The following is a 10,220-nucleotide window of genomic DNA, read 5'->3' as shown; positions in this document are numbered from 1 at the left end:
AGAAATAAGCGGTTTTGACTTATTTACAATATTAGTGGTGCTAATTACTACAACTGTTCCAAATTTTAGGTATCTACGTTAGGCTTGTGCCTGCTCGGTCACTACAGAGAGCGCTCCGCTCTCGGTCAATCGGTCAAGGGTGGATTTCAAAATCCTGCGAAAACTTATGGTTCGGTCTTTATAAAAAAAACTAGTAGGTTGTGCGAGTTGCAACTTTTTTATATATTTTTAAGAACTATTATCTTCATGTTCCTTCAATTACCATCTCCAATAACTAAATAGTTTTTAATATATATAATGTTTTATGTGTCTAAAGTCATCACCGTCTACCGGAAAAATCTGAACCTTTTTGTTTGCAGTGAAAATTATAGCATACCTATCGTACGATTGCGATTTTTGTTTTACTTATATCTTTTCCATGTTGTTGTTTAACACATGAAAAAATATGCAATAATTCCTGCACCGAGAAAGTACATTTAAAAATATTTAAAACTTTGTCACGAATATTCGTCAACACCGTCATGGTAATGTCAATGTGAGCTTATCTCCGTGTATGAACAACGAAATACCGCTAAAGGTCCTTGCCCTATTTTTCACTTTAATATAGAATGCCAAAAATGATTTCACTATAAAGTCACATGATTGAATCGTGAGAAATATTACGAACAAATTTGTAAAACGTAGTTTGTCACAACAGAGCATCATCACCGTTATGCTTTGGTTTAAAAAAGTTACAAATGATATATTAGAAATAATTATTGAAATGAATGGCAAACTACATGAAGTTTATTGTGTAGCATAGACATTAACTACTATTATTCGTATTCTAGAAATAAAAACAAGAAACTCTCAAATCGTCAACACCATACCCATCATCACCGGGAAAAAATGACGACCGGTGATGATTTCATGTGTATGGTGATGACGATTCTCTGAAACTTTTCTAGTTATTTTGCTATAATTCATTATGAAATTAAGCTGTATGTTTGAAAAACGTTCTCTATGTCTTCTAACACTTTATAATGTCTACCTTATAAATGTAGAATAAATGTAGAAGAAGACATGACTATTTCTTTCACACTAGAGGATGGTTAGTTTTTAAATAACATTTTGACTGAAGTAGGCAAAATTTTGGTCACTTAATGTTTATTTTTTATTATACAATAATGTAAATCGTGCAACTTAGAGTCTGTAATTGCATGTTAGTCGTGTTAAAACAAAGTATTTAAACAAGCAACATATATTAAGTTTTAAGCGACCATAGGCTACAGTACTGGCTCACTATCGTGATGGCCTTATGTTTTTTGATAATATTATATTAATTGATGTATATAATTACAGCAATTAATAATTATACCATTGGGTAGCCACCGGACCCAATACCTAACATTTTGTAATTTATGACATGCATTACAAGTAGGGGTCTTGCAACTTATAAAACACTGATTATATATTAATGTTTAGCTATTAAACAACATATATATGGATTTAAATCATTATAGCTATTTTTAAAGTTAATTTATAAAACAAAAAAATAAATGAATACATAAATTGCCTATTTCGGAATATAAATTATTTAAAATGATACAATAAAAATACTTGTTATATATTTATTTATATGAATAAAATGTATTTTTTATAATTTTCTAAAAAAAATTATGTAGCTAGTCTTATCTTCAAAAACATGTTATTTGTAATGTTTATTAAAGTTCTAAAGCCTTACAATTAAAAAAAGTTTTTGTTTTTTTAATACGTTTTTAATACATATATAAATTAGTTCCCAAATCGTCATTACCGTACATGCAGTGTCATTACCGTCTATAAAAGAGTCATTACCATACCATGATTGTCATCACCATCTTGCGTTTTTATTTTCCGAAAGCGATAACTTCAAATATAAGCCACAAAATGACTGTATAAATTCCATAAATATCCTCAATATACAGCCCCCTATTACTTTACCCAGCTAGATCCGTGTTAAATTAAACATTAAAAAAAAATATTTTTTTGTATGGTGAAATTTTTTGTGATGAAATCCACCCTCAAACGAACTAGTTCGGTCTTTTAGTTCCTTTAGTTCAGTTCGGTCGTTGAGAGCTCGCGGCTTAGCACGGTCGCGTTTTTATCCCTTGTCACCGTGCCTGTCACGTTCTAACAAGTATGTAAGTGCGAAAGGGACGCGCATAGTGATAGTCGATAAAAATGGAACCGTGCTGAGCCCGCTGGAATGAATATGAATCGATTTGGCAGTAGTTTTTTTTTTTTTACATTAAACATAATTTTATTAATAACAACCAAAATCAACACAAGAAACTAAACGTTAAAATTAAAACTAAAATAAAACAAATCTTAAACTAAACTTATAAGTAAAAAATGCTCCCCAGGTCACCTTCATGCGTTATGGTGCCCAGAAGGCTGGCAGCGTTACCTTTGTAGTTTTTTTTTAATTTTTGACAACTGAATTACGATTTAAGTTGTACGATAGTATATGACGGTTAAACATTAAAAAGCTTGACACAATAACAACAATTATTTGATTTTCCTTCATACTTTTCAGGTTTAGGACTGTTTGTCACTCTTTTATCTCGTTCGCACTCGTGCCAGCGTCATTGTGAACCATTTCGTTCAGTCTATTTTCTGTTTCACTCATGTCAAGCGCTCACCAATCCCACTGAACTAAAGGACCTAAAGACCGATTAAGAGCGTGCAAAAAGATTTAGTTCCTTTCGGTCCTTTATGGGATTTCATTCTTAACAGTTCTTCGTTCATGACCGACACAAGCCTAATTCTACGTCAAACGGTCTCTAAGAAAAACGCATTTATTGTGTTCCGTGAACAAAGTTTTGTACAGAACACTAAAAATTGACCTAATAACATTACCTTTCACCTTACCACAGCCATTAAGCTTCATTTAAAATGCATTTCACAAAACAGCTGTACCGGGATAAAATGCCGTGAATTTCCGTCTTGTTTTCATTAACAAAACAAGGCCCGAAATCAAGAGCGATCTCGACCGCTAGCACGGCCCATTAGACGACCCCCAATTTGTTGAGATTTTCACTCCACTTCGCTCGTGAAAAGGTTTTCATACAATTTATGAGGTCAAGGGCTTTCGTATGTTTTGTGACAAATGCGGTGAAGGTAATGTTTAAGTTTTAATTTATCATCATGACTCGGCAATTACCTTTTGAAATTCGTATCAACATAATACCACCCAACAAAGCCTAGTTTCCCTTTTCGTTGGAAGGTCAGATGTCAATCGCTTACATAAAAGGTGATAAAAGCTAGTGGTTGTGGCAATTCTTAGGATTAGGTTGCCGAGCGGATCGCAGGTTTCCTATAATGAGCTGTGGACAAAATGCCACAAGGAAGATGATGATATCGATACCTGCTATCCTTTGTCCATGTAAAAGACTTAGGGTCGGTTGCACCAAACCGTCTGTCACCGTTAAAGCGTTCGCTAAATTTATTTGTATGGGAAATTTCATACTTCACTGCTGTTTGACGTTAATCAGTCTATTAAATGTGGTTGGTGCATCTGGGCCTTAAAAATGGAACTTAAACTTGGCTTACAATTTCACGAAGTTATTAAATTACTTCAGAGTTAAAAAAGCCCATATAAAAATCTTACATCCAATGTATTTGTGTGCCTGCTTATTTTTAATCAAATCCTGATAGCTTTCTTTCCAAAATTCATACATACTTACTGTAAACCTTACCTTGTACCTTAGAAATTTTAATAGTGAGAATTTAAAGAAACCTTCGGGAATACAATACCGGCGTGATAAGATTTACAATCGCGATTTCCTGCCAATCGTGCCCTTCGTCATGCGAACTGTCAAGCCTTTCGCGTCCCTTTGATTTTATCTATATGAAAAATTGAGCTGTTCTACGGGGGACTGATTTGACGAAAAGGTTCTGAGAAAAATTCTTCGATTTCACCCGGATTTATGTTGTTATATTTTACCTATAAGTCAACAGCAGATGTGAATGCAGATGATTTGCACGTGTTCTTTTTCTGATATGGAAAGGCCAGGTACATATTGGGCCAACGCAGGCCAATCCAAGGGACGCAGCCATGCGGTAGAATGAGATAGCAATATCACTTGCTTCCTCTAACGTCCCCCAGACTGGCCCACGCTGGCCCAATATGTAAAAAGTTAACAAGTCTTATATAAATACAAGGTGTCAATAATTTCAGTTTTGCTAGGTATAAAAAGTGACAGTTGGAGTTGGTATAATCAAAGAGAATAGATAGTATAGAGGGGTCCTGTCATAGTAAATTTTGTAGTCACAGTAAATTTACTGCCATCTATCGACACACGACTAAAACTCAAAATGAAAACGTATAAAACTATCGAAAAAAATTATATACATATATGGATAAATGATTTTATTATTTTTATATCATTTTGACCCATGTTCATTCACTGATACCTATGTGTTAAAATTGTTAAATATATAACGGTGTCGTCAACGCCATCTAGCCGACCATAGGCCAAAGGTGTGTGCGCCATCTATCCGAGACGAGAATGACTTTTTCTTGATTTCCAAGGCACGTTTTTTTCTTAGACTTTATTCATCTTATACGGAGTTACATATGTCTTTGGTATAATTTAACTCGAGACAGACTCTCTGTAACATAGGTAGTAATAAACTCCAATAATTTCAGATGTTTTTAGATTATATGGAGGTTATTACAGTGCGACATAAAATAGGAGAAATTATATAAAATGGAACTAAAAACATTCCATACTAACTTGTTGCCATGTTTAAGCAAAAATGTGACAGTTAAGTACGAAGAAAGTGGCGCCCTCATTGCTATTTTATGTCGCTCCGTTCTTCACACACGTAAATTATTTAACACTTACCATTATGAATGTAATAAAAGGTATACTGACCCTTTATATCATTTTAAACACCTCTCACACCACAACACTACAGTACCTTCTACACTATGAAATGATCTTTATTTATTTTTTCCCTCTTCAGTAAATCCACGTTAAGTCCACGTTAAGCTAAACTTGGCTTGACTTGGCTAAACTATTTGATATTTGATTCCAGTATCAATACCCAACTGAATCCTACAAATATCCGACCATAACGTTTACAGCTGAATATGAAATCTTATAATATCATAGCAACCGGATATCCAAGACATTTCAGATATAATAATACAAACAAAACGCAAGACAAAAAATATTGAGAGAGATTTCTTTAGGGAATTGAAGTTGCCTTGACTGGAATTGGATAGCGAACTAAAGCTTGCCACGGTCTTATTTTTACCTCGGTTGAGCGGGAAAATCCTTTTCACCGCTCGACTATCAATCAAGATTTCATTTGTATAATTTGCCTTTTTTTCAGCGACGCGTTCTGTTTTACTGATGGGCATTTTTAGGATACGCCATGTTTTGTTTGAGTTGTAAAGGATAGCACGTTTTCAAGTTACTGGGTATCAAGATTAGGTAAGTTGTTTTTGAAGATAAGATTGCGCTTGGTCATAAATTAAACATTATTGTTTAATCATTTAGTAATAACTTTATGTAGGTATGTAACTCAAATATACAAGGGAATAGATAGGTATGAAAAATAAATACTAGACGCAAAAAGGTTTTTTAATATCCGTAACAACCATATTATTAGTCACCGTTGACAATATGACGTCAAATAAATGACAAACATTATTTTAGAATTTTCTTATTTAATTATTTTCGTTTCAAATTTATAAAAACTCTTTCACTATGAATCAGGAAGCGAAAAAAAACTTACCCAGTTTTAGTAAAAGTCCGACATGTAACGAGAAAAGTAGAGTGACTTATTGTACTGACCTGGAAAAGTCCGTGATCATGTCCAACTTTGAGCGCCGAGGCTGGGTCCAGGTGGGCCCGGACGACGAGTGGAATTTCTACTGGTCCTTCACCACCAACTGCCGGAACATATTTAGCATTGAATGCGGATACAGAATGAACGACAACCAAATTATAAATCACTTTCCAAACCACTATGAATTGTCAAGGAAGGATTTACTCGTGAAAAACATCAAGCGATACAGAAAAGATTTGGAAAAAGAAGGCAGTCCTTTAGCAGAAAAGGCAGAGGTGCAACTACCGAACGGTCATGTCGGCACTCGATATATTCATCTAGATTTTATACCTGTGACGTATGTGCTGCCCGCCGACTACAATATGTTTGTCGAGGAATACCGGAAATCTCCGCAAAGCACTTGGATAATGAAGCCGTGCGGCAAGTCTCAAGGCGCTGGAATTTTCTTGATAAACAAACTTTCGAAACTAAAGAAGTGGTCGCGTGAAGCGAAAACTCCCTTCCACCCCCAATTCAGCAGCAAGGAAAGTTATGTAATATCACGTTACATCGACAATCCGCTTTTGATTGGCGGAAAAAAGTTCGATCTCAGGTTATATGTGTTAGTCACATCATTTCGTCCTCTTAAAGCTTATTTATTTCAGCACGGGTTCTGTCGCTTTTGTACAGTTAAGTATGACACGAGTGTTACTGAGCTCGACAATATGTACGTTCATTTAACTAATGTTAGCGTACAGAAGCACGGCGGAGATTACAATAGTCTGCACGGCGGAAAGATGAGCATTCAAAATTTCCGTTTATATTTGGAAGGTACTCGCGGTCGGACGGTGACGGATAAATTGTTTGCGGAAATGCAGTGGCTTATCGTCCATTCTTTGAAAGCAGTCGCGCCCGTGATGGCGAACGATCGGCACTGTTTTGAATGTTATGGTTATGACATAATTATTGATGATGCGCTCAAACCGTGGCTGGTAGAGGTGAATGCTTCGCCTTCGTTGCAGTCTACTACACACAACGATAGAATTTTGAAGTATAAATTGATTGATAACATCGTATCTGTGGTTGTGCCGCCGGACGGCGTTCCAGACGCGAGATGGAACAAGACCCCGTCCCCTGACGCGCTCGGTGACTTCGATTTATTAATCGACGAGGAATTCATGGAAAAGGAAGAATGTAATCTACGTCACTACATAGCGAATAGTCGCCGCTTTAGACAGTGATTTTTTATGGTTATTTATCGTGTTCATATTTTTGTATTGTGTTTTATAAATAAAATTTTGAAAAATTGTCACCGGTCTATTGTTTGTTTTCATATAAACCTCCTTACTCTTTGCAGAGAGCTTAAAAAGGTATACCTACCATAAAATTAACTGATGTTTATATCGCCGCTTTCAACAGTGAATTTACAAAACTATTGATAATTTCCTACATGTAGCAGTTTATAAAATAAAGACATTTAATTTAAGTATACTATCTTTATTAAACACAAATATACATAATGCGTATGTATTTATATTTTTGATCACATTTTAGAAATATTTCAAATCAAAATATGCTTGTTTAAACATATTTTTAGGGAGTACCACCTATGACTCTTCTGTACATAACCTAGTTTCATCTATTAACAGTTCAAAGTCCCCCAAAGCTCTGTCGTTCGGCGTCTTTTTCCAGCGAGCATCAGGTATCCCATTGGGAGGGAGTATCACAGACAACATATTCTCCAACAGTTTCCTCTTCAGAATGCCGTCGTTCCGCGTCGTCGGCGTCATCGAAGGCGACGAGTTCACTTCAATAAGCCACGGCTTCAAATCCGCATCTATGATAATATCGTAACCGTAACATTCAAAACAATGGCGGTCATTCGCTATAACTGGAGCCACTGCTTTTAGGGAATGCACTATAAGCCATTGTATCTCACGGAACAACCGCTCGGTTACTTCCCGACCACGCGTACCTTCTAAATATAACTTTAAATTTTGCATACCAAGTTTGCCGCCATGCAAACGATTGTAGTCCTCACCGCGCTTCTGAACGCTCACATTCGTCAGATGCACGTACACGTTGTCCAGTTCAGCGACACTCGTATCGTACTTCATCGCACAGAACCTACAAAAGCCTTGTCGGAACATGTAAGCCTTTAAAGGCCGAAAAGACGTAACGAGGACGTAAATCCGCAAATCGAATTTCTTTCCTCCAATCAAAAGCGGATTATCTATGTAGCGCGATATAACGTAAGAGTCCTTGTTGGTGAATCGATGATGTAAGTAATTCCTCGATTCTCGAGACCATTTCTTTAGTCTTGACAAATTGTTTATGAGGAAAATGCCTTCTCCTTGTGATTTGCTTGTTGGTTTGAGGATCCATTTAGAGTTTGGGTAGCGTCGGTATTCCTCCACGAACAGATTATAATCTGAAGGCAATCCATAGGTTACTGGTATAAAATCTAGATGCAAATAACGAGTGACTTTGTGATTTCCTTGTATAACTTCACATTTCTCAGCTAGAGGGTTTCCTTCTTTTTCTAATTCTTTGCGGTATTTCTTTATGTTTCGGACTAGTAAGTCTTTACGGACTAATTCGTAGTGTTTTGGGAAATGGTTGATGAGTTGGTAGTCGTTGAGTGAGACGCCATTACCTACGTTGAATATAGAGCGGCAGTTGCTTGTATTCGCCCAGTACAGATTCCATGCTTCTGTAGGCTCGACTTGCCTCCACCCTCGTTCGATAAACGTATTGATAACTATAGTTTTGTCGAAATCCGTGCAGAATGTGAGCTGTCTCGGTGGTTTGTTGTTGATTGCTTGTTTTAGTTGGCCATACATGCTAAATCCGTTTGAAAATGGAATCATCACGAATTAATATTTTGGCAATCTTCTAATCTTTCAGTAACTTAAAATACGTAAATTGTTAGAATGTGCAATAGATAGTTTTTTGTATATTTAGTAAATATTACTGTCACTTGCCAGCACGGTAGATATGTACAAATGACATAGAGTGACAATAAAATGATTTTATTTTTAATGTTGCCATTAACCGTTCGGTAATTCAAGTAGGCTAAGCTTCGAGCAACACCGGCTTCCGACACATCGGAAGGGAGGGGCCCAAGCGATATCTCACCGTACAAATCTTTCTGCCATTTTTCGCGGGGGGAAAGGTGCACACAGTCGCACTTCTCACACACTTACATACAGAATCCAATCTGTAATGACGACACAAATACATAGAAAATGACACACGTCAAAGGCAAATCTTGCAAACCTCGATCTCTTTTTGTGTACGGACGAGTGACAAGTGTCACAACACGCACACTAACACATTTTCGTTGAAGTATGTTATTGTATTCTGAGAGATGAGAAGTCGGATTTGTCGCTCGACCGATCCGCAATTTGTACTGAGCGAGCAAAATCGATAAATCCAACAATTACATGAGACTAAAATATAATAATTGTGTTTGAATGTAATTAAACGTATGATATGTAAAAAAAATATTACATGTGAAATGTAACACTTTCTTTTTGTAAATTTGATGTCCCCGACCTCTTTTTATAACAAAAAACCGAGCAACCAGGCATTTTTGAGCAGCAGTGTTCACGCGCGCGTCTGGACTCGGTCTAGTGAAAAATCCAAGTGCAACTAGTTTTATTACCCGCGCTAGATTAGATTGACGCGCTAATCTTGTACCTCGGCAGAGGGGAAATAGTGCGAATGCCGCCTCCCTTCCGTGTTGCTCGAAGAGGCTAAGAATCAACAAACTATTTAGAAAAGTATCACAGAGAAACGAAACTTTTTAGTGCGTTATCTTAAAACCGTCACGGTCCTGCTCGTAGTCAAAAAAATCATTCAGCTATCTAAGAGTCAATATAGTCAGATCTTATAACATAATAACTATCTATGTATACTTTTTCACTTTTATTAGCAAATATAGCTGCCTCCTGTACTCGTGGAACTACAATCTTGAATACAACATTTGAAGCTGACATTTTTCATCATCATATATACTCGTAAATATAACTAGTGGCTCTGTGAGCTGTAGACCTCGCGAGCAGAGCTTTAAATAACATGGTGCTAAGAGCTTTAAATATAGTAAATTAAAAAAAACAATACGAAATTTATGTGTAAAAAAGTACAAAAAATTATAATATCCCAGCATACAATTACTGGGGATCGAACCCAGACCCTCTGTGCAAACAGAAAAAGCGAACGTTTACAAACTGAGCCAAATAGTTCTTAGATGGGTTGACGAAATTTAGCTACTGCTTCTCAACTTAAAATTAGTTAAAATTAAATATCTCAATACCTCCGAAACCAGCGAAATAAAATTTCTGAATTTTTGGCCATTTAATCTATAAACATATCTCAAAAAGAAAACACTCGTATGGTACCGATACCACTATTTG

General features: G+C 36.2%; 2 protein-coding genes across 2 annotated transcripts; one reads left to right on the top strand and one right to left on the bottom strand.

Moving 5' to 3' along the window:
- Positions 1-5,643: 5,643 nt before the first annotated feature.
- On the top strand, positions 5,644-7,114 carry LOC134791265 (polyglutamylase complex subunit TTLL1-like). Its single transcript, XM_063762249.1, has one exon. The coding sequence runs from the start codon at positions 5,742-5,744 to the stop codon at positions 7,041-7,043; it is 1,302 nt and encodes a 433-aa protein (XP_063618319.1). The 5' UTR covers positions 5,644-5,741; the 3' UTR covers positions 7,044-7,114.
- Positions 7,115-7,256: 142 nt separating this feature from the next.
- LOC134791266 (polyglutamylase complex subunit TTLL1-like) lies at positions 7,257-8,803 on the bottom strand. Its single transcript, XM_063762250.1, has one exon. The coding sequence runs from the start codon at positions 8,670-8,672 to the stop codon at positions 7,410-7,412; it is 1,263 nt and encodes a 420-aa protein (XP_063618320.1). The 5' UTR covers positions 8,673-8,803; the 3' UTR covers positions 7,257-7,409.
- Between the last annotated feature and the right edge of the window lie 1,417 nt (positions 8,804-10,220).

The sequence above is a fragment of the Cydia splendana genome, chromosome 6 (genome assembly GCF_910591565.1).
Source record: "Cydia splendana chromosome 6, ilCydSple1.2, whole genome shotgun sequence".
In the NCBI taxonomy this organism is placed as follows: Eukaryota; Metazoa; Arthropoda; class Insecta; order Lepidoptera; family Tortricidae; genus Cydia; species Cydia splendana.
This window is presented reverse-complemented; position numbering and strand designations above follow the sequence as displayed.

What these genes read in the sequence shown, in the direction of transcription:
- LOC134791265 (XM_063762249.1), top strand. Translation starts at nt 5,742, where the DNA reads ATGAATCAGGAAGCGAAAAAAAACTTACCCAGTTTTAGTAAAAGTCCG.
- LOC134791266 (XM_063762250.1), bottom strand. Translation starts at nt 8,672, where the DNA reads ATGATTCCATTTTCAAACGGATTTAGCATGTATGGCCAACTAAAACAA.